This window comes from Odocoileus virginianus, chromosome 10, assembly GCF_023699985.2.
Source record: "Odocoileus virginianus isolate 20LAN1187 ecotype Illinois chromosome 10, Ovbor_1.2, whole genome shotgun sequence".
Classification (NCBI taxonomy): domain Eukaryota; kingdom Metazoa; phylum Chordata; class Mammalia; order Artiodactyla; family Cervidae; genus Odocoileus; species Odocoileus virginianus.
The window spans coordinates 30,509,085-30,534,379 of record NC_069683.1 but is presented as its reverse complement, the minus strand read 5'-3'; the positions used below and the strand labels follow the sequence as shown (position 1 = coordinate 30,534,379).

Genomic DNA, 25,295 nt, shown 5'->3' with positions numbered 1-25,295 from the left:
TGGTGCATAGGCTTAGTTACCCTGAAGCATGTGGATCTTCCCAGATCAGGGATCAAACCTGTGTCCCCTGCATTGGCAGGTGCATTTTCTTATGAGATTTTATCCATGATTTTATCCATGATTATCAGCATTTGGTTCTTTTTTACTACCATGTAGCATTGCATTATATAAATATGACAAATTTAGTTTCTCCATGCTCTTAGTGAACTTTTGAGGTTATTTTGCAGTATATATTAATGTGTCTATAAACTTCTTCTATGTCTGATTATCTTATTGCCTTCGTATATATCTTCTGGTCACATGGTACACTAAGGAAACAACTTTATTCTTTAACATTAAGAGTCCTGTGTTATCTGTGTTTGTATTTAGACACCTACATGAGTTCATTATGATACTACATCTTAAATACTCAGTCACGATTTTTTTAAATTGTTTCTAGTTTTTTCACTGACCTTCTTTGTTGCCTCCCGATTTAGAATCCCAGTCTCAAGAACACTCGAACAACACCCTAAAACTTAAGTATATTTAGTGGGCATTGCTGGAGACTAATTTAATCTTATATGGGCCTTAAACTCTTGTATGGGCCTTTCTCAGAAAGCAAGTTAGCCTGATCTCTGCCTGTTAATGGAACAGGAGTGGTTAGAGCAAGCATACTCATGTTGTATTTTCTTCGATTTCTTCTGCTATCTACCTAGTTAGTACTTTTTAAAATAACATTAATGTATGGGAAAAAAATAAAATAACATTAATGTAGACCTTTAAGTTTCCAGTTGTCTGCATGACTTTCTCATGCAGGATTTTTCATCTTGATTTCCATGAGTTTTATTTACTGATTCTATCAGGTAATTTTTTAAATTATCCACTCCAAAAGTATTTTTACAATGAAAAAGTGAAATGAATATTGCTGAAAATTCCTCTAACTGATGTCAGTCACAACCAGTACTTTATTTTTGGTTTCTTTTGTCGTAGGCATCATTCTCACTAAGGTTGGCTACTATACTATTCCATCCATGGATGACCTTGCTAAAATTACCAATGAAAAAGGAGAGTGCATTGTCTCTGACTTCACTATTGGTCGTAAAGGTGAGTCTAAATTTAGGAGTTAGTGGTGTATAAGCCAGAAATCTGCACCTTGTCTTTGTAATTAAGTGAAGGAAGTGCTTGGTGGCTAAATTTGTTTTTTACCTACATTTGGACTACCTTGGCCTGAATGGACACTTTGATTAACAAGTAACAAAAAGACTAAAACTTTTTAATATTCTTTAGCAATTATTTGGCTCATTGCAACTTTCTACAATTAAAATGCTGTAAATAGCAAATACTAAGTGAGAAAATTTATGAGATGGGTAATAATTAGGTTGTTCATATTATTAAGTTATTACAGATAAAATTTTCTTGGGGAAAAAAATCTCATCTTGCTGTATTGTATTAAAAGAAGAGCTCAAGTATTTTAATTCATACTATAGGCTGGGTGCCAAGGGTTGCTTATATAGGAGCCATACAGATACTTAGGGCTTCCCAGGTGGTACTAGTGGTAAAGAACCTGTCCCCCAGTGCAGGAGTTCTCAGAGAGGTGGGTTTGATCCCTGGGTTGGGAAGATTCCCTGGAGGGAGGACATGGCAACCCACTTAAGTATTCTTACCTGGATAATCCCATGGACAGAGTAGCCTGACAGGCTATAGTCCATAGGGTCGCACAGAGTCAGAGACACTAAAGCAACTTAACATGCATGTTAAGTATCTGGGAAGATACTTGGGGAGAGATTTTAAAAGGCTTCTTTGAGGATAACATAAGTACTGTACAAATGTATATGTTAAGCCAGGTAACAATGTATTTGATGTCACCTTCTAATATTAAAGATGAAATAACTCATTCAAGGAATTGCTTGGTGATTTAGAATATTGATTAATGTTTAAAGCTGCTTGCTCCTTCACTGGAAGTATAAAGTGGGTATTTGCCTTCTATATAGGGCAAGTTTCTAACTCTTTGCTCTGATTTATAGGTTATGGTTCGATCTATTTTGAAGGAGATGTGAATTTGACAAATCTAAATTTAGATGACATTGTACATATCCGAAGGAAAGAAGTGATTGTCTACTTAGATGATAACCAAAAACCACCTGTGGGTGAAGGACTAAATAGGTATGAATTTATTCACATATTTAACAACTAATCAGGTAAATCACAATCTTTTTCTTTTAACACAGGTATATTCATATTACATACATTTTCCTGCAACTTGTCTCTTGGACTTACTATGTGATTATTGTATGTGATTATTATTTCTGTGCTTTCACTTAAAAATATAAGTGATTTGGGACATTCCTGGTGGTCCAGAGGTTAAGAATCTGCAAGCTAATGCAGGGGACACAGGTTCGATCCCTGGTCCGAAAACTAAGATCCCTCATGGTGCTTGGCAACTAAGCCCATGTGCCACAACTGCTGAGCCTGTGCTCTAGAGCCCACGAGCCACAATTACTAAAGCCCGTGCATCCAGAGCTCATACTCCACAACAAGAAAAGGGACCACAATGAGAGGCCGGCACACTGCAACTAGAGAGTAGCTCCCACTCGCCGCAGCTAGAGAAAGCCTGTGTGCAGCAACAGAGACCCAGCGAAGCCAAAACAATAAAAAGTATAAGTGATAAAGAAGTGCTACACTTGTACTTTTTTGACTCCTTTCCATAATATTATCAGATCCAATTGTTTCCAAAACCTTTTGGAAAACACTTTTTAGTAGTATTTTTGTTCTTTTTTTTGGTTGCACTGGGTCTTCGTTGCTGCATGCAGGCTTTCTTTTCTTACGGTGTTTGGGGGCTGCTCTTCACGGCGGCGCATTGACTTCTTATTGCGGTGGTTTCTGTGTTGCAGAACACAGGCTCTAGGCGCAGTTGTGGCACATGGGCTCAGTGGTTGTGGCTTGTGAGCCCTAGAGCACACAGGCTTCAGTAATTGTGGCATGTGGGCTCAGTAGTTGTGGCGCAGTACTCTAGTTGCTCCATGGCATGTGGAATCTTCTTGGACCAAGGATCGAACTCTTGTCCTCTGCATTGGCAGGTGGATTCTTTTCCACTGTGCCACCAGGAAAGTCCCATAATAGTATTTTTTTTTCCCCCTTGTTTCTGCTATGATTGTGCTTAACTCTTTTTCTGTATCTTTAGTGTGAGATACTAGTTTCTAATGCAGGCCAGGTCAAAGAGCCATAGTTAAAATCCTTTATGTTCACAACCCACTGATATTGAACCAGGAAGAAATAGAAGATGTGAAGAACCGTGAAACTAATAAGAAAATTGAAGTAGTAATCAGTATCCCCTGCTCCTACAGCTCCACCAAAGCCCTGGACCAGATGGCTCACTGGTGAAGTTTATCAAACATTTAAAGAAAAATTTATACCAGTTCTCCTCAACCTCTTCCCCCAAATAGAGGAGGGAGCATTTCTAACTAACTCTGTGAGGGAAACATTTCCCTGAGTCCAAAGCTAAATAAAGGTGCTGCAAGAAAAGAAGACTACAGACCAATATGTTTAATATATATTAATATAAATACCCTCAACAAAATAACTATCAAACAGAATTGAGTGGTGCATCAACTGGATTACACACCATGACCAAATAGGATTTGTTTCTGAAATGCACAGATGGCTTAACATATAAAAATTGATGAATGTAATGCATCACATTGACAGGACAAAAGAAAAAAAAACACATGATCATCACTGTTGATGCAGAAAAAGCACTAGACAAAATTTAACACTGTTCATGATAGAAAATAGAGTTAGAAGGAAACTACTAAGCATTATAAAAGCCATGTTAGAAAAACTCATAGTGGACATCATTTGTTATTGTTCAGTCACTAAGTCATGTCCTACTCTTTGTGACCTCATGAACTATAGCACGTCGGGCTTCCCTGTCCTTCACATTGAGTCGGGTGATGCCATCCAACCTTCTCATCCTCTGTCGCTTCCTTCTCCTCCTGCCTTCAGTCTTTCCCAGCATCAGGTTATTTTTACAGTGAGTCCACTCTTCACATCAGGTGGCCAAAGTATTGGAGCTTCAGTCCTTCCAATGAATATTCAGGGTTGATTTCCTTTAGTATTGACTAGTTTGATCTCCTTGCTGTCCAAGGGTCTCAAGAGGCTTCTCCAGCACCACAATTCAAAAGCATCAATTCTTCAGTGCTCAGCCTTCTTTAGGTCCAGCTCTCATATCCGTACATGATGACTCCTGGAAAAACCATAGCTTTGACTATATGGACCTTTGTCAGCAAAGTGATGGCTCTGCTTTTTAATATGCTGCCTAGGTTTGTCATAGGTTTTTTCCAAGGAGCAAGTGTCTTTTAATTTTGTGGCTGCAGTCACTGTCCACAGTGTCTTTGGAGCCCAACAAAATAAATCTGCCGCTGTTTCCACTTTTTCCTCGTCTATTTGCCATGAAGTGCTGGGACCAGTTTTAAGCCAGCATTTTCACTCTCTTTCACCTTCATCAAGAGGCTCTTTAATTCCTCTTTGTTTTCTGCCATTAGAGTGGTATCATCTGTATATCAGAGGTTGTCGATATTTCTCCTAGCAGTCTTGAGTCCAGCGTGAAATTCATCCAGCCGAGTATTTCACATGATGTACTTACTCTACATGTAAGTTAAATAAGTAGGGTGACAGTATACAGCCTTAACATACTCTTTTCCCAAGTTTGAACCAATCTGTTAGTCCCTGTCCAGCTCCAACTGTTGCTTCTTGACCTGCATATAGGTTTCTCAGGTGGCAGATAAGGTGGTCTGGTATTCCCATCTCTTAAGAATTTTCCAGTTTATAGTGATCGACACAGTCAAAGGCTTTAGCATAGTCAATGATGCAGAAGTAGATGTTTTTCTGGAACTCTCTTGCTTTTTCAATGATCCAGTGGATGTTGGCAATTTTATTGCTGGTTCCTCTGCCTTTTCTAAATCCTGCTTGTACATCTGAAAGTTCTCAGATCACGTGCTGCTGAAGCCTAGCTTGAAGAATTTTGAGCATAACCTTGTTAGCATGTGAAATGAGCACAATTGTATGGTAGTATGAACATTCTTTGGCATTGCCTTTCTTTGTGATTCGAATAAAACTGATCTTCTTCCAGTCCTGGGCCACTGCTGAATTTTCCAAATTTGCTGACATATTGAGTGTAGCACTTTAACAGCATCATCTTTTAGAATTTTAAAAGCTCAGCTAGAATTCCATCACCTCCACTAGCTTTGTTCGTAGTAATGCTTCCTGAGGCCCACTTGACTTCACACTCCAGGATGTCTGGCTCTAGGTTAATGACTCTACCATCTTAGTTATCTGAATCACTAAAATCTTTTTTGTAGAGTTCTCTTTGTATTCTTGCCACCTGTTCTTAATCTCTTCTGTTCTTTTAGGTCCTTGCCATTTCTGTCTTTTATTGTGCTCATCCTTGCATGAAATGTTCCCTTGGTATCTCTAATTTTCTTGAAGAGATCTCTCTAGTCTTTACCATTCTATTGTTTTCCTCTGTTTCTTTGCATTGTTCATTGAAGAAGTCCTCATCTCATCACTATTCTCTGGAACTCTGCATTCAGTTGGGTATATCTTTCCCTTTCTTCTTTGCCTTTTGTTTCTCTTCTTTCCTCAGTGAACATCATAAAAAGAGGAGGAAGTGTTAGTCACTCAGTTGTGTCCAGCCCATGGGTTGTAGCTCACCAGGCTTCTCTGTCCATGGGATTCTCCAGGCAAGAATACTGAAGTGGATTGCCATTGCCTTCTCCAGGGGATCTTCTGTAGTTAAAGACTGAGAGCTTTTCTTATAAGATCAGGAATAAGACAGTAATGTTTGCTTTTGCCACCAGCATTCAACATAATACTGTAAGTCTTAACCAAAGCAGTTAAACAAGATAAAGATTAAAGATATTCAAATTGGAAAGAAAGATATTATCTCTCTTTACAGATGATGTGATCTTATATGTAGAAAGCCTAAAAATTCCACACAAAAAAGCTTACAGCTAATGAACAAATTTAGCAAGGTAGCAAGATGCAAAATCAACACAGTAAAATCAGTTGAGTTTCTGTACACTGACAATCTGAAAAGGTAGTTACGAAAACATTTTTGTTTATAATGGCATCAAAAAGAATAAAATACTTTAGGAATAAACTTAACCAAAGAGGCAAAACACTTGTACACTGAAAACTACAAAACGTTGTTAAGAGAAATGAAAGAAGGCAAATAAATGAAAAGATATCCCATGTTCATGGATTGGAGGACCTAAAATTGTTAAGATATCCATGCTCCCCAAAGCAGCCTACTGACTTAATGCAATCCGTGTCAACATCCAAGCTTCATCTTTTGCAGAAATAAGAAAAATCATCCTAAAATGTAAAGAATCTCAAGGGTACCATGAGCAGTCAAATTGACCTTAAAAAACAACAAAGCTGGAGGAATCTGACTTTCTGACTTGAAAACAAAGGTACAGTAACTGAAACTGTTACTGGCATAAAGACAAACGTATATGGAACAGAACAGAGAGCCCACACAGGAGATCTCATGTAAATGGTTAAATGTTGACAGAGTTGTCAAGAACATGCAGTGGGGAAAGAACAGTTTCTTCAACAAATGGTTTTGGGAAAACTGGATATCCATAACAGAAGAATGAAGTTGGACCCTTACCTTATGCCATAAAGAAAAATCAATTCAAAATTGATCAACGATCTAAAACATAAGACTTAAAACTATAAAAAAAAAAAAACTGGTATATGTTTCACACCATATTTGACAAGAATTTCCTGGGTATGATTCTAAATGCATAGGCATCAAATAGTGAAAATAAACTAGACTACATCAAAATTTTTAGGGCTTTCCTGGTGGCTCAGATGGTAAAGCCTACAATGCAGGAGACCCAGGTTTGATCTCTGGGTTGGGAAGATCCTTTGGAGAAGGAAATGGCAACCCACTCCAGTACTCTTGCCTGGATAATCCTGTAGATGGAGGAGCGTGGTAGGCTATTGTCCATGGGGTCACAAAGAGTTGGACACAACTGAGTAACTTCACTTTCACTTTCACATCAAAATTTCTTCACTGGGTGGAAGAACCCAGTCAACGAAATGAAGAGTCAGCAAATTGTGTCTGTAGTGTAAAGGGTTAATATCCAGAGTATGAAGAACTACCGCTCAACCATTAAAAAAAAAAATGGTCGGAGAACTTGAATACACAATATAATAGACAGATGGCCAACAAGCATATGAAAAGATGCTCAACCCATTAGGAGGTTAATTTAAAAGAAAAATAACGTTTTTGCAGGAGTATGGAAAACTGGAACCTTTGTGTATTTTGGTGAGAATGTTGTACAGCTGTTGTGAAAGAGTATATGGTTCCTCAAAAATTATGAGTGACCCAGCATTTCCACTTCTGGGTATATATCCAAAAGAATTGAAAACAGAGTTTTGAAAAATGTACATACCCATATTCATAGCAGCACTATTCATAATAGTCAAGAGATAGAAGAAACCCAAGTGTCCATGAATAAACAAAATGTATATACACACCATGGAATATTACTTAGTCTTAAAAAGGAAGGAAACTTTCATATGCTGCAGAATGGATGAACCTTCAGGACATGATGCTCAGTGATTTAAGCCAGCTGCAGAAAGAAAAATACTGAGAGTCACATGATTTGAGGCATTTAGAGTGTCAAATTCATAGGAGCAGTAGAATAGTGATAACTTTTATTATACCTTCTTACCTCAATAGAAAATAATGTTAAAGAAAACTCATCTGTTTTTATGTGGCAATCACTGTACTAGATGCAAGGCATACTGAATGAATAAGGGCACAGTCCTTAATCTCAGATGTTGCTATTAGAAGGAACACATTACCGTTATTATTATCAATTCACACTCATTATTTAATGGTTAATGTTAATACTGTGATGCTCCTGATACCTCACTCTGCAAGCTTTTGTCATTAGTGGTAGTTGCTGCTATTATTACTGTTGTTTTTACAAAGTACAGTAGTAGTATAAGACCTTCACTAAGATTTAGGTCTTTGGACTAGACTTGGTCAAGGATGCATGGCTTAAAAGTTATTAAAATCAGATTATAAATAATTGATGTGCCATGGTAGTTTGAAATAAGTGGAGTTTGATGCTCTTGAACCAGATCTTCAGCTAGTTGATATGGGGGTAATTCCTTACTCTTAAGGCTAACTACCTTTGGAGCCAAGACTCAGGTTTATGAAACATCTGCAGAATAATTCCAAAGTAACACAAGTACCTTTTTTGCTGTATATATAGATGTTACTTGGCTTTCTGGTCATAAATATGAAACATTTACATTTTATTTGATTGTACATTACAGAAAGGCTGAAGTTACATTGGATGGAGTTTGGCCAACAGATAAAACATCTCGCTGTTTAATAAAGAGCCCAGATCGACTTGCTGATATCAACTACGAGGGAAGATTGGAAGCAGTTTCAAGGAAACAGGGAGCTCAGTTCAAAGAGTACCGTCCTGAAACGGGTTCTTGGGTGTTTAAGGTATAGTTGCTTAATCTTGTTCTCGTAAACTGTAGTTAGAAATTATAAATGGTGTATAGTATATAAGTTACATAGTTCTGATTAAACTGTAGCTATGAACTGTGTTAGAAGAGATCTTAAATTGTTTTTACAGATTAGGAAAAAGATGTAAAGATTGATCTAAAGATACACCATAATTTACTTCAAATTACACATCTCATTAAACCCCAAAGCAGTATGGAGCTATTATAAACTTCATCCTATCTTATAACCACTTAGATACACTTCTTTGGTGTGGTTTTTCTAATTTGGGGATATCAGGCAAAATTTTTGTCTCTTGATAAATCAATTCTTCTCAAATAATTGTTCTTCTTTTAAAGATTTCTAGGGTGTAGAGGTTGACTTGCTCCATTCCTTACTAGTTTAGTCCAGTGGATTCTTTCTCTTCTAGACCAGTTGGATTATTTAGCTTGTTGAAGGCCCTTGTGTAGGTCAAGAACAACTAGGCAGTATATATATGTAAAAATAGTAATGGCTCTTTTGTATATTTTTTTCTGCATTAATGTAAAGTTAATAAATTGTATGAGCAACTAGTACACCCACCAAACACCATCTAAATCTTAGAGAAACAATAAAATGTGGTTAGGTGACATTTCACTGTGCTTTAAATACTTTGATCTCCCTCTCCGTTATTATTTTTTTTAAAGCAAATTCTGCAAGATTGCAGCCTTTCTGAATATATCAAGTTTTGAAACTGATTTTGTTGGGTTTTTCTCCTCCTTAGGTCTCTCATTTTTCTAAGTATGGCCTTCAGGATTCTGATGAAGAGGAGGAGGAACGGCCTTCCAAAACTAGTACAAAGAAGTTGAAGACTGCCCCTTTACCTCCTGCAGGCCAGGCCACACCATTCCAGATGGCTCTTAATGGCAAACCAGCACCTCCACCCCAGGTAGAGACGGGACAATGAATTTGAATGGAGTCCATGATACAGAAGTTGAAAAAGCAAGTCATTCAGCTAGTACAAAGCTGTTCTATGATCCCTCGAACTTTGAAGAGTACAAATGTATTGGCAGTCACGTTAAGAGAAGTACAAGGGGGAGGGCATGAGGTGGTACTGGCATCTCGTGTTTACTTGAGAGATTTAAAGAATTCTCTTGCTGTTTGGATCATTCCTTCTACAGATTGTCATTCTTAAACACCTCCCTCTCTTTTCATTTGGACTTGCTGAATTTCATGCTCAGTGATCAACTTAAGATAGTATTTTGCTTGTGTGGGTTAATGCAAAGTAAATCCTACTTTTGTTGACTACCTAATGTGCAGTTTAATTTTGTTACCTCCATGGTTTTTTAAAAGTTCAATTAGCTTTCTGCAAGGATTTTTAACTCCATTTTTCTCAAGTTGTTTGCTTATACTTCAGGTAATCTCTTAATATTTGTATTTTAACAATACATAATCTTTATGAAAATACATAAGCTTTACAATATAAGTGAATTACTTGGCTTGGGGAGAGTAGGGGCTGCATTATTTATTGTAATTACTTGTATCATACTCTTACGGTGTTGTTAAGCCAGTATAAACCTTTTGTCCTTGTAAGGAAAGGTTTGTAATTTAAATATCAGGTAGATTCTTTGCTAACTCATAAAAGAGTTTTACTTTCATTTGGATGTTGTTTATATTCAATCAAGTTATAACATTTTTTTTTTCTCTGCTGCCATATTCCTTCAAAGAAGAGAATTTGATACAAAATTTCTTTGTAAAGCATCCTCTACCTCTCATCTGCTAAAAGCAGGACCTTTGGAATTTTCCACGCTACAGTTCTTACGGCTGCTGAAATGTGTGATTTTTATGATTGATTAAATAATTCATGGGAGGCAACTTTCTTGAGATTTTTGTGTATATACATGTTTGTGTGTTTGGGGGAGGGGGAGGATATGATATCAGTGGGAAATGGGAATATATGTTGACTTTTATGTTTATAATTATAGCATTTAGAATATCCCTCTATTTAGAATACATCTCTTCCGAACTAGAAAAATGGTGTAAATTAACTCAATTTTCCAGTTACCCACATTCATTTTGTCTGAATCATATGCTTTGTATAATCTCCCTTTCCAACATGGTTTTTAGTCTTACAGTGTATGTATTTCTTAGGATAAGAATCAGATACCTTTTTCTCCCAATAAAAGTAATATGTAGGGTCCTAAAGATACAGTTAAAAAAGAAGAACTTCATCTTGTGGACATATCACATTTATACATTGTTGGCCATCAGTGATTTTTAGGCTCTTTAACTTCCAGAATACAAATAGTAAATAACTATAAAATCTTGTGATGGCACTGCAGTAGGTTAGAGTCTTAAAAACTGAGCACCAGAAAATTTCAGGAAAACAAGGTTCTAGGACTAAGGGAGGTGGTAAGGATCAAGATGGGAAAAGAGAATATCATGAATAGGTATCTTTTTCAGATAATCTCATTTGATTGAGGAAGTAGATGGTCCTCTTGGATGCGGAAGGGAGAAATGGGTAGACTTGTTTAGATATTTGGGCTAATGTGTTAGAGGAGAAACAGGGAACTCTGGAGAACTTTTTTGTCCTAATGCCTAGTGACCTGCATGATGTTAGGAGAAATGCCAGTGGCTGCGCAGTTTTTAAGTTATTAGCAACAGAAGCTACATTTTACTTGGCATGAGGAAAATAACCTGAGCCATCTGAATAAACTGGAAACAGCAATCTTCTCATCCCAGCATCAAGATGACTGTCTTCACACTGTCACCCGGCTCCCTGAAGAGATTGATTTCTGTGATACTATGTTCCTTCGGTCTGTTCTAGCTGTTTTTCTCAGCTGGGGCAAGGGTTGGGTGGTTTCGTAAGGTATTAGGAAGATACCTAGTTTTGTTTAATGATTACATTTATCCTACTATTGTATAATATTCTCAATCCCCTCTTTGTAGTTCATTCTTAAACCCTGCTTTGTTCCTAAAAAAGCAGGTGAATCTAAGCAACCAGAAAACAGACCCTAAACATTAGACCACCAGAGAACTCCCCTTCTATTAAATTAGAGAAAAGGCAGACGAACCTTAACCACAGATGGATTAGGGCAGTTGTAGAAACATTTGTTGGGTAGTTGGAGCATTTGTTCTAAAATGCTGATCTGAGACGCAGGGTTCAGCTGATTGCATAAGTACCTTGGAGAACTTCGATTCCATGTGTCTGGCATTGGGGCTCAGGCATATTTATATCTTAAATGCTTTCCTCCAGGTGATTGAGATATGTGCAGCCTGGTTTCAAAACTATCAAAAGACTTCAGATCTTTAGCACTGAGGTAGAAATAATAGCTTTTTCCTCAGCCTTATACTGCAGTATAACTTGGGTTCAGTCCCGTCAAGGCACCCTAGTGGACTTGCTCAGGAACTTAGCATTGTTCACTCGATAAGCATATTCAAATAACTGTAAAAACTGTTTAAAGGGGGAAAAAAGGATTAGAATTTAGAAGAAAATTCTGTTTTATCTTGTATTTACTTAAAAAAAAAGAAGTGGCAGCTATCTAAATTTAGCCTGTTGAAGAGGGGAAGTTTCTAAAAACTTGAAAGGTTTCAATCCTGAAACCTGACCTTCCATGTGTCTATAAAGAGAGTCATTTTACAGATGCTGTCTGTTTACTTGGTGTTTGTAATGGGCCTCTCAGCTCCCCACCCCCACACCCTTCTTTCCTTACTGTTTCCCGCATCACCAGTTTGTTATCAGTCTGCTTTTCTTTCTAGGGCTGACTCTGAAGAAGCACCTGATCTCCAAAGATTTCTCAGAAAGTAACATCTTTTGGGATAGTTTATTGCAATTACTTAGATATACTTAAAATTCACACATGAGGGTTCTAGGAGTTTACCAGGTCCTCATAGTTTTAATAGTAATTGACTTCCCCCATCCACTCATTAGATGATATTAGTTTTGAAGTCACTGCATGAGGATGAAGCAAATAAAACCTTGATTGTATAGCATTCTTAAAGATAGTCTTGAGTCCTTCAGTCTCCAGACTTTGATAAAATCGTACCAGTTTGCTTCTAAAAGTGTTCTAAATGAGCACCTCTTTTTATTACTGTTAGTCCTTTGTTGAATAGTATAGTAAATTGAAACTCTCCTCCTCCTCCTCCCTTTCCTCTCATCTATACGTGCTCCTTATCCTTTCGTAGTTACTAGCCTATTCTCCTGTGTGGCAGGCACTGCATTAAATAACTAAATGTGGTGAATTTAACAATGTGGTTAGTGTTAGATACAGAAAATAGTAAGCTCTATCTGCTTTCAAGCGTTTATAATCTGGTGGGACAAAAATATATACATGAAATTATAACATACATTATATAAAATAGGTATAGACAAGGTATTATGGGAGCCCAACAGAAAAGAGTATCCTGACATTTTGACAGAGGATGGGGAGTCTTACAACTTTTCTTAAAAGTGAATTGGTTAAAAATGAACATACCAGGGGGGCATTGGAATGTTCTTCTAATTCCTGTAATTATAATGGGAGGATCACCACCAGGGCTTTTAATTTTTTTTTAGAATTTTAAAGCAACAAAGTAGCTTGCCTGTAACTTCCCCTATAGGTTAAATATATATATCTATATCACTTTATCTTTTAACCATTTAGCCTCCAGTTTTGTTAGAGCAGTCCTTAGGAATTGTTCACAATTTAAGTAACAATTCACTACATATCCAACACCTCAATTTCTACAGATATAGATGGCAGTAGTCATTCTTTTAGTAAGGGTATTTGTTAAAGGAATTCAGGGGAGTAATAGATAATATACCATTGAAAATAAAGTTTAAAAAGTTACACTAATGGTCATTTCTTGGTTCAAAGAAATCACAAAACTCTTTTTAACCACCTATTGTATAATTGGATCCATTTGAAGTTTACTGTGAAACAGGCCACTCATGAAAGACAAACCAGAAATTGTGGAAGGTTAGTAATCTACAGATGATATATTATGTAAGAAAAATAGGTAGAACAACTTTTAGCTCTGAGAATGTTTCATAAATTAGCATAGCCATTTGTTAACATTTTACCGGATCATGTGTGAGTTTAGGACATATTTAATGTGAATTTGCACTGAGCCAATTTTACAGTATGTTTCAGCTTTATGAATGTTTACCTTTTCAAACCAGAGACTGTTAATCATGACTGTATCTTTAAAACTCCCTAATAATTGTAAATCTAACTCTTGACACATTTAAACATATTTAAACCTTAAAAGAATTATTCCCAGATTAAAATTGTTCTGGTAGTACTTTGTTTTTTCTTTTGGGAAACACATTCTTCATCTGATAAAATATTCCATGTGATACTGCACAGGTGGATCTAACCTTAGGATTCAGTCTCCCAAAATATAAATTCCAGGCCCCAAATTGTGTTTATGATAACTAGAAATTTATTTCTAAATGCTTTTAAGAAAATGCAAAGATACTAGAGACTTTAATATTTGTGTCTTTTATTCTCTCTTCCCCATGGCTTCTGGTTGCAAGGCACTGTGAGGTCATGGTAACTCTGTATAAATCAGAAAATTATAGTTGCTAACTAAATCAAGTAAGGCATAATCATAGTCTGAGGTTGACTATTTTTTCAGTATGGGTGCTGGCTTAGGTCCAGGCTCCAGACCATAATATTATGAAAGGGTAATTCCGTGAATCTTCATTTGGATCCCAAGTAATAATAGAGGAGTTTTGGGGAAATTGTTCTTCAATACTCTAGCAAATACATTACCTCACATTATTATAGAATGGGCAGAATCTAATGTTGTTATATCATATTTTGAATAAAGTAAATATGGTCTAGAAGCTCTATGTCTATCTGGTGTCATTTAATGCTGCTTCCCTGATCTTTCTGCTGTCTACAGAGCCAGAGCCCAGAGGTGGAGCAGTTAGGGAGGGTTGTGGAACTGGACAGTGACATGGTAGATATCACCCAGGAGCCAGTTTTGGATTCCATGTTAGAAGAGAGCATGCCTGAGGATCAGGAACCCGTGTCCGCCTCAACACACATTGCATCTTCACTGGGAATTAATCCACATGTGTTACAGGTGAAGTCCTAACCCACCCTTATTATAAGAATCCAACTAGTATTCATCTTCCTTTCTTAATACCAGGCCTTTTCTTTCATTAGTCCCTTAAGGCCATTGAACGGTCACTGGAATGAGAAAAAAAGAGGAATATGGCCCATGTTCAGGCATCATTTTGCCATTGGTGGAAGGAAGGCTATATTGAGATTCAGAAGACCTAGATTCTAGGCCCAGTTTCGTAACTATTACTGTGTGACTTTAGGCAAGTCATTTAACATGTGTGAGCACTGATTTTTCTCTATAAAATATTAACTTCATTTACAGAGAGGTTTTGAGGCTCTGGAAAGTGCTCCACAGAAGTGTTTTTTTTTTTTTAATTGTAGTTACAAGTTTCTTTAAGCTGTCTCAATTTCTCCTTGCCTGTGCCTTTTGTCATATTATGAATTTAGCCTTTGGCTTATATTTGACTTTAAAATAAATTCATTGAGCAAATATGTAAGCTGCTGCTGTGTGCCAGCCTCTGGTAAGACTGTATACAAAGCAGAGAAGTTTTCTATAACTTCTGTCCTTCAGGCACATAACAGTATAACAGTCAGTCACACAAATGTTTTACTAGCTCTGGACATGACCTGAGGCAGAGCTTTTTAATTGGTTGTTGTAAGCTACGTTTTTCTTTTATGGCCTTTGGATTTGGGGGAGCACATTCATTCTATAGATGTTGCTTTTTTAGATCATGAAAGCATCATTGCTTGCTGATGATGAAGATGTAGATACGGTCCTGGATCAGCGCATCACTCGCCTTCCTTCTAAAGCAGATACTTCTCAAGAAATATGTTCTCCCAGGCTCCCCATCTCAGCAACTCACTCATCAAAACCTCGTTCATTAGGTACTGTAAAAGATGCTGTTTTACAAGAAAGCTGTAAAGTCTCGCTTTTCACATATCTTCTAAGCTGAGTCAACTTCTGTAGCAAACAACTCCAAACTACAACCATTGGTGCAGATGCAAAACTTGTATGGGAAAAAAAGCATTTGTGTTTTGTTTAGGGGTTTGTTTTTATTTGCTTATGAGTGTGGCTTAGATAGTAAGCTCAGTTCTCCTAATTTTTATCAGACCTTAGAAGAATCAACAAGTTGTTCTGTACTGTGCTCTTTGTGCAATTCTAACACTATCCTTATTGTTTTCTAGTGGCAAATATTGCTTCCTATCATGTACAAAACTTTTCAGATTTATGCTTTCCCCTAAAATTTGCCAAATTTCCAGGAAAGCAATTTCCTGTTTTAAAGCTTTTCTTATCTCTTCTAGTGGACTTATAATTATGTGGGATTGGAGGTAGAGTATTTATCAATAAAAGAGTTAAGCAGGTATGATTTCAAAACATTTTGAAAGCCAGAGGAACTACCAGGAAGGGATTTGTTATGTTGCCTTAAAAACTGTTTATTTTTCAGTTCTTTTGAGTACCCTTATTAACTTTCCTTTTAAAAAAATGCTTTAATGAAGCATCAGTTAAACATTGATAATCTTTTCCATAATGAACACTACATGAAAATCTCATACTTCAATCAACAATTCCTTGCTTTAGACAGGAAGTAGATAAAATTGAAAACAGGCAAAAGTAACAAAAACTATCCTTCTGAAAGGCATATATGCAATTACAAGATAATCTCAGTGGGTTTGGTTTCTTAATTCTAGCATTGATCACTGGAGTGGTAGGAATTTTGAGTTTTGATCTTACCAACTTTTTATATTGACTAAAAAGGAAACATTTGCATTTTGATAAGGGCATGAGCATTGGTGTCAGATTTACCTGGGTTTATCTGATAGCATACTGAAAAGCAGAGACATTACTTTGCCAACAAAGGTCCGTCTGGTCAAGGCTATGGTTTTTCCAGTGGTCATGTATGGATGTGAGAGTTGGACTCTGAAGAAAGCTGAACACCGAAAAATTGATGCTTTTGAACTGTCGTGTTGGAGAAGACTCTTGAGAGTCCCTTGGACTGCAAGGAGATCCAACCAGTCCATCCTAAAGGAGATCAGTCCTGGGTGTTCATTGGAAGGACTGATGCTGAAGCTGAAACTCCAGTACTTTGGGCAGCTCATGCGAAGAGTTGACTCATTGGAAAAGACCCTGATACTGGGAGGGATTGGGGGCAGGAGGAGAGAGGGACAACAGAGGATGAGATGGCTGGATGGCATCACTGACTCTATAGACATGAGTTTGAGTAAACTTCAGGAGTTGGTGATGGACAGGGAGGCCTGGTGTGCTGCAATTCATGGGGTCACAAAGAGTCAGACACGACTGAGCGACTGAACTGAACTGATCTGTCAGTACTGCCACTTAGTAGCTTTGTGGATTTGGACAAGTCACTTAGCTGAGCCCAGTTTTCTCCTCTATAAAATGATGACTGCAGTGTTCTTCATTTAAATTTATTGAAGGATGAAATGAAACAGTGTATACAAATGGATTATATATAGAGTCTGCTTTAGATTTTTTAAATAGTAGCAATAGTGTTGTTATTGTTGTTGACATCATCATTAGAATTCCTGCCTTGATTTCCCATGTGAAAATTATTTCTGCAGTCTGATATAACCTGCTCCTAGTTATCTATATCTGATTTAATTATTGATAGAAACTAATTTCAGCCTTGCTGGTTGTTATTGTTTAAGAATCAATAGGCTGTATTTTCTAATAGTCTTTTTTTTCATCCTTATTTTAGTAAGTGGGTTACTGCAATCAAAATTTACAAGTGGAACTTTTCTTTCACCAAGTGCCTCTTTACAAGAATGTCGTACTCCCAGAACATCATCTTTGATGAATATCCCATCCACATCCCCTTGGTCTGTCCCTCCACCCCTGACTTCTGTATTTACAGTGCCCAGCCCAGCCCCTGAATTTCAGTTGAAAACAGTGGGTACACGCAGACAACCAGGCCTAGTCCCTCTTGAAAAGTCTGTCACCTATGGAAAGGGGAAGCTCCTGATGGACATGGCCCTATTTATGGGACGATCATTTCGGGTTGGTTGGGGCCCCAACTGGACGCTCGCTAATAGTGGAGAACAGCTAAGTGGTTCTCTGGAACTGGAAAATCATCAGATTGCTGACTGTATGGAATATGGATTCCTGCCTAATCCAGTAGCTGTTAAATCGTGAGTCACATTTCCTTATGTTTTCTAAGAAAGGCAATGTGGTAGGTGAACAAAAGCTTTTCATCACCAGGAGACACAAGGTCAGGGCTCCACTTTGTGATTTTCTAGATATATTCTTAGCACAGTTTTACTGGCATAATTAAAAATTATGTAATACTTACCTAATGATAACTATTAATAACTTAACATTAATAACTCCATTTGTATCATCGAGGTATGAGGAGTATATTGATTCTTACCTAATGGTTAAACTTAAGTTGGAAAAGATAACAGACAGAAAGCTAATTGCTGTAGCATTCCTTGAATTCTCATCCTTTTTATCACATTAGTCATTTTTCCATTTTCTCACTTAAGATATTTGTAATTTCTTCATATATAAGGTATATTCTCAATAAAGCACCTTCTCTGTATCTTTGACCTAATAAGGTAAATGTATAAACTGTGGATAATCCTTTATAGTTTGATATTAGGAAACAGAATTTCTTTAAAATCACAGTAGAATGTTTGTATCCAATTTTGTAATTAGATAAAAAGGAAGATTTTATTGTAGGAACATTCTGCCATCTGTCTTTATTTTCTGTCTTAATTGTTATTTGCCCTTGTAGCCTAACTGAGTCTCCATTCAAAGTTCATTTGGAAAAACTTAGTTTGAGGCAAAAGAAGCTGGACAAAGACCTACAATTATACCAGACATCTCTGGAGCTTAAATTAAAACATAGCACTGTTCACGTGGATGAGCTGTGTCCTCTTATTGTCCCCAATCGGGGAGTTGCTGTCATTCATGACTATGCAGATTGGATTAAGGAAGCATCGGGAGATTTATTGGAACCACAAAGTGAGTATGGACTATGCATCTAACCTTTGATGTCCCAGGAACAGGAGTAGCAGCATATGTTCATAGCAGGATGTATTTCCTTATGCCAGTGTAATAGGTGGATGCCTGAGCTTGGACTTAGTCTGTAGTTGAGTTGCAATGAACAGAATCTCATACAGGGAGAAATCCTATCGTTGTTTATCATCACTTTTACACCCCTGTTCAGAGGAACTGTAGCCAGTTCCTGTCATGAATTTATGAAATTAGATCTCTTACCCCACCCAGAGAACATAGAGTTCCTACCTAAGTCCTACTCATTCTTCTGTGTCCAGTTCAAGTCCCACTTGTTCTTCCCAACAGCTTTGGTGATTATGACTTCTCTTCCTGACCTTTCTCACTATTACCTTTCTATAATTATTGTGACCATGTTTTTCTGAACCTGTACTTTGATTAAGGGCTTTTCTAATTTGGGCACTTAATTTCAAGGAAAATTAGAAAAATTTAACATGTAGAAAAATTACGTTTCACAAATGAGTTCACATCACTTTTATTGCAAAATGGGTACTATTTTAGAATGTTCCATACCACACATTTTGGAACTTGCTTATGTTCATTTCTTTGTGTTTGCTTCAGTTGTCTCATCTCTTCAAAATATGTGAGTCATCATTCCAATGCATACTTGTGAATAGCATAAAGTGGTAAATAGTGCTCCCTTTTTGCTTTCCTTCATCATGGGCAGGATAGCATAGTGATTAGGAATTGGACTCTGATTACTTGAATTTGAATCCTGGCTCTGTTACGTCTTGCCTGTAATTTTGAGCAAGTCATTTAAAGTTCCATACCTCAGTTTCCTCATCTTTAAAATGAAGATGGTGGCTATTGTAGTTGATAGAGTTGGTTTACTCTTAAGAACTTTTGAATAATATCATTTAGGCTACTAAATTGTTAGGCTGTAGCAGAGAATAATCCTTCACAAGTTCTTAGAGCACTATCTATTTCTTAATAAAGCATTTGTGAACAAAATTTTATCAAAGCAGAGGATTTTTCTCTATCATTTGAGACTTTATTAGCCATAATTAGGCTAGAGGAGTCTGTTTAAAGGAGCATAGAAAAAAAAAAAAAGGAGCATAGAGTTACATTTGTTTGTAAGTACCATGGGAACATGGAGTAAGCAGGCAGTTATACCATACACCTCTGGAGCTTGTAAGACACAGCTGAATGAGATACAGACAGACAAAGCAACTCGAGTCATTGTTGGGGGTATTCATTAAGTGATGTATTTTTAATGCCTTAATTAAAGTGATCCCCTGTCTGTAGTTATTGTATGACTTTGTATCATTGCATTGTTTTCCTGTCCGTTCCTTAGTTGTGAAGCACTGGAGCCTAACATGGACGTTATGCGAAGCTCTGTGGGGCCACCTGAAGGAGCTTGATAGCCAGCTGGATGAGCCCAGTGAATACATTCAGATTCTGGAGCGAAGGAGAGCTTTTTCTCGCTGGCTATCCAATACTGCCTCACCTCAAATTGAGGAAGAAGTCTCATTGACCCAAAAAGACAACCCTATGGAGGCTGTCTTCAGCTACCTCACTGGCAAGAGGATCAGTGAGGCCTGCTCCCTGGCCCAGCAGTCAGGTAGGACATACAGTCCTCTGCACTTCGGTCTACTTCCTGTTCACTGTCCCTACCCCTTAATTGTGGGTTTGTCCTTTTCTTCTAACCTGAATGTTAAGTATAAACTTCCCAGCAAGATTGCTGGTTTCTCTAAAATAGGTAGGGACTGTGCCTTCTGATTTTCCTTTTATAACCTTAAATCTTAAATTGTTATTTTAATTTTATATGCTACATATGCATTTGCAGTTAAAGTAGAAAATGCAGATAAGCACAAAGCAGTAAACCAAAATCACCTAAATCCTTTACTGCTATTCACTTCTTTTTTGTTGTTGTTGTTTTCCCATTTATTTTATTTTATTTTATTTCCATTTATTTTTATTAGTTGGGGGCTAATTACTTTACATCATTGCAGTGGTTTTTGTCATACATTGAAATGAATTAGCCATGGATTTACATGTATTCCCCATCCCGGTCCCCCCTCCCACCTCCCTGCTATTCACTTCTAACATTTCAATGTGCAGTTTGTATTTAAAATGTTTACTTTATAATATATATAAAGTATATACAGATATGTGCATACAGAGCAACATATGCATGTATTGTTTTAAAAGATAGTATCCTGTCTTTTATATATATATTTTTTTCATTATGTTTTTTTCATGTAATACATTACAAATGTTATATAGATATTGTAGTCAAATACTTCTTAATATTCTTTCATACATAAAATGTGCCATGTTAGCAGATTTCTTTTGACATTTAGGTCCCTCTACTGAACTTCTTAAACGTATATGTTTTGCACTGATTCACTTATTTCATTCAAATAAACACATAGAAGTTTAATTTTTGGACTTCTCATATATATGTGTGTGTGTGTATTTTTAGTTCCACATTCACTAGTGAGAGGCATTCAGCAAGTAGTTACTAAGTTTCTAGATAAAAATCTTGATAGGATTAAAGGGTGACATAGTTCAGCTTAATATGTATATAATTAGATCCTTGATCAAACTTTATGAAACCTTGTTTACTGAAGCCAACTAATTGGAGCCATCAACTGGGTTTATTTTCAATTTGTGCCTTAGGTAGTCTTTATGCATTTATACAATAAAAACTTGTCTTCAGGATTGACCTTCTATAAAGTTATAAAGATTATGAACCATTTAAGAGATACACATAGACGTGAGTGGAAGAGGATTGCTGGAAGTCAGGTCCTGAGATTTATTCATTCACAAACTCTACTTTTCCTCCCCTTTTTTTCTTACCCTAAGATTAAGCTTTTGGCAAGGCACTTGTGTTTCAGCTTATTAAAAACTTTCGCTTCACTTCCTGCCTTCACTTTCAATAATTGATAGAGAACTAACTAAACAAAGTCAAGAATAAGGAATACTTAAAACACTGTCAATAAGCATTACTTCATACCTACTCAACAAGAAGAGACTCCTCAAATTAATAATTTAAGCTTCTATGTTGAGGAATTAGCAAAAGAAGAGCAAATTAAACCCAAAGGTAGAAGAAGGAGGAAATATTAAAGATTAGAACAGAAATCAGTGATAATGAAAACATAGAAACAGTAAGAGGAATTGATAAAACCAAAGTTAGTTTTTTTAAAAGATCAAGAAAGTTTATAGATCTTTAACTACACTGATAGTGAAAAAAAGAGGAAAGATACATTGCCAAAAATAGGAATGAAAGGGTGACCCTTGCTACTACTGAAAAGGAAATACTATGAGAAATTCTATGTCAACAGATGCAACAACTTGTATGCAATTGAAAATTCCTAGGAAGGTATAATTATCAAAACTCAAGAAAAAGTAGAAAATCTAAATAGATCTGTAAGAAATTGAATTAGTAATTTGCGATCTTCACTTAGAAAAGCTCAGGCCCAGATGTCTTCCCTGGTGAATACACTTAAGCTTTTAAAAGAAGAAATGATACAAAGGAATTCCCTGGCAGTCCAGTGGTTAGGACTCTAGGCTCTCACTGCCGAGGGCCCAGGTTCAGTCCCTGGTCAGGGTACAAGACCCTTCAAGCCATACATTGCTGCAAGAAGAAAGAAAGAATACCAGTATTCTACAGTTGTTCCAGAAAATAGGAGGGAGCACTTTTCACCTCACCTATGGCAACATTATTGTTCTGATATCAAAGCAAATCTACCAAAAAAAACTGCATCTAACATCATACTTAATGTGGAAAAGACGGGATGATTTCACCCTAAGATTGGGGACAGCAGTCGCAGCAATGTGGAATCAGCATAAGGATGAATATTCACATCAGTGGAACATAAATGAGAATCCAAATATAAAACTTTTGCTTACAGTCAGTTGATTTTTGACAAAAGTGCCAAGATAGTTTAAATGTGAAAAGGACAATCTTTTCAATAAATAATGCTGGAATAGTTGAATGTTCCCTTGCAAAAGATGAATTTAGATCCTTACATCATATCATACACTAAAATCAACTTGAAGTTTTCTAGACTCCTTCCATTTGTTCAAGTATATGTTCTTGTCATTAAGGAAAGTCTATGTGAAAAGTCAAGGATTGGCAGAAGCTAAATTGGTTGATCAAAGCCAAAAGAGATGACCTTAATGATTGAGTCAAGATATGATATACCAGTTTCTTCTCAGAACCTGTCCAGTAGATACACAGAAATAACCTTTTTTCCTTTATTGTGATTCATTTAGAATACTAGCAGCTCATGGTCAAATGGGCTGCAGCATTTACTGTGTGAATCATAGTCCAGTCATGTTTTGGTTACTTGTATACAGGTAATCAGGCTTGGCCTATTAATACATTTCCAGATGTGTTCCTGATGCATGATTTCTTTCCTCCAGGTGTCTCTAGGAAACCCTTTATGATAAGAGCCTTAGTTTCTGGGCAGGACAGTACTTGGTCATGTAAGCACTGACCCATATCCAAAAACAGAAGGACAAGGAAAAGGAGCATTGACTTTAAGGAGGTCAGTTAGGGCTGAAACAAAGAATTATTCTCTTAATTTATGGTCTAATTCTCTGTGTACTATACAGTCTGTATTTAATTAGGTTAAGCGACTTTGAAGATTTTCTACCTTAGTCAAAAATTTTCTACTCAGTCTTTCAGCACTACTGCCAAAAGCAGTCAGAGGTGTTTCTGGGGGCCAAAAGAAATAAGATAAAGCCCCTAAGTGTTTTTCCAAATCTATAAATTCTTAGCATCACCAAAGAACTTCTGTTTCTCTTGTAGGTGATCATCGTCTTGCTCTTCTTTTATCCCAGTTGGTTGGCAGCCAATCAGTCCGTGAGCTGCTTACTATGCAGCTGGTGGATTGGCATCAACTCCAGGCTGACTGCTTCATCCAGGAGGAGAGACTGCGCATCTTTGCCCTCTTGGCTGGAAAACCGGTATTTTCCTCTCTTCTTGTGAACTCACATAAATTTTCTCATAGATTCAGGATTGCTTGAAGTTAAGGCAAAGAGCTATCTCTTAGGTTGTACATTGTTAACCTATAACGAAGCAACTTATATTTAACTTTGAGCAGAAATATTTTCAAATTAGAATGGTACAGTATGTACACTGGGGGGGAAGAAAATACTGGTTGTATAGAAATTAAAATGTTAAAATTTGCCATATCCCCTATCATAGTGATAAACAACATAATTCGTTATCTGTCTTTCTAGACATATTTTAAGTATATTCTGACATATATGCATGCACATTTATACTTGTATATATTTAACTAGGATTATACATAGTTCTGCAACTTTTCTTGGAAACTTGCGAATTTGGACACTTTTTCATGTTGTTTGGCCTCTCTTTTTTTAATAGCCACTTCTCTTTCATTTTATGTATGATGTATCATAATGACTTGAAGCCAGTTTTCTTGCTGCCTACCTGTTTTGCTTGCCATCAGTTTCCAAAAACACAGTCACTGATCAGAATTTATTCACATCTTAAAAAGTTGGCCACTGTGGGCAGTGAGTGGTTCTCATCACTTCTCAGCGCACTTATTGTCTAAATGCCCCCTATTTAGTCCACCCAGTCACCTGCCACCAGGCAACTGTGTAGTTTATATCTGGGCCATTAACACTGCTATTTAAATCATTTAAAATGCAACTTGAATAAGTGAGCAGCATGCAGGCCTGGGCAGTAACAAGATAACATATAATGTAGAGCTGTGGTGGTGATTTTGCCTCCTGCAGGTATGGCAGCTCTCAGAACAGAAGCAAATCAATGTGTGCTCCCAGTTGGATTGGAAACGCTCCCTGGCTGTCCATCTTTGGTATTTGCTTCCACCAACAGCTTCTATTTCCAAGGCGCTCAGCATGTATGAAGAAGCATTTCAGGTACATGTATCCAGTAGAACCAAGCACGAGTCCTGGTAGGGGTTCTGGTTTTACTAGAAAAGTACTCCAGAGAGGAAAAAACCCCTAACTACTTTTTTGAAATTACTGTAAAATTGTAATGGACACAGGAAATCTGATGGGAAATTTCTTCAAATATCTGCTTCTGTTTTGGCTTAATACAATGAGTTTCCACAATTTACTTTTTTTTTTAAGTGATTTTATTATTTTTTGCTACGCTGGATCTTTGTTGCTTCACTCAGGCTTTCTCTAGTTGGGTGAGTGGAGGCTACTCCTTAGTTGCAGTGTGCGGGCTTCTCATTCCGGTGGCTTCTCTTGTGGAACACGGGCTCTAGGGCATGTGAGCTTCAGTAGTTGTGACACACAGGCTCATCTGCCTCTTGCCATGTGGGATCTTCCTGGACCAAGGATCGAACCAGTGTCTTCTGCCTTGCAAGACAGATTCTTAAACACTGGACCATCAGGGAAGCCCATAATTTATTTTCTTACTGCTGTTTTTCCTGCACCAACATCAGAGCATTCCTAATGCTGTTTTATTCCTTCGGGAAGTCCCTGAGCTACAGCCTGACCTTAGGTTTAGTATAGCCCCAAGTTAGCACGTCTGAAATTTGCCTCTAAATATCATTAATATTCCATATTCCTTGTCCATTTGGAGGTTAAAGTATTCTTAATGTTTTTAATGCCATTATTTGGTTCTTTTCTTACTGTTATTTTTATTGTCTTTGATATCATTTGCCAGAATTATTTGTCAGGGAAAAAAGAACACTAAAAAAAACTGAGTGTAATGAAGTTTAAAATCCTTGAAACAATCCTTCAGCGGATGTCACACCATTCTTAATACACA

General features: G+C 37.0%; 1 protein-coding gene across 3 annotated transcripts in view; it reads left to right on the top strand.

Moving 5' to 3' along the window:
• Positions 1-25,295, top strand: part of NUP98 (nucleoporin 98 and 96 precursor) — a 74,850-nt gene that overhangs the window by 40,540 nt on the left and 9,015 nt on the right. For all 3 annotated transcript variants that reach the window (XM_070473334.1, XM_020891117.2, XM_020891116.2), the window contains exons 16-26: positions 970-1,083; positions 2,004-2,142; positions 8,335-8,512; positions 9,276-9,440; positions 14,381-14,563; positions 15,273-15,429; positions 17,259-17,688; positions 18,294-18,523; positions 19,869-20,135; positions 23,334-23,491; positions 24,290-24,433. In XM_070473334.1, coding sequence (XP_070329435.1) covers positions 970-1,083; positions 2,004-2,142; positions 8,335-8,512; positions 9,276-9,440; positions 14,381-14,563; positions 15,273-15,429; positions 17,259-17,688; positions 18,294-18,523; positions 19,869-20,135; positions 23,334-23,491; positions 24,290-24,433 — 2,165 coding nt within the window. The remainder of the gene's footprint in view (positions 1-969; positions 1,084-2,003; positions 2,143-8,334; positions 8,513-9,275; positions 9,441-14,380; positions 14,564-15,272; positions 15,430-17,258; positions 17,689-18,293; positions 18,524-19,868; positions 20,136-23,333; positions 23,492-24,289; positions 24,434-25,295) is intronic.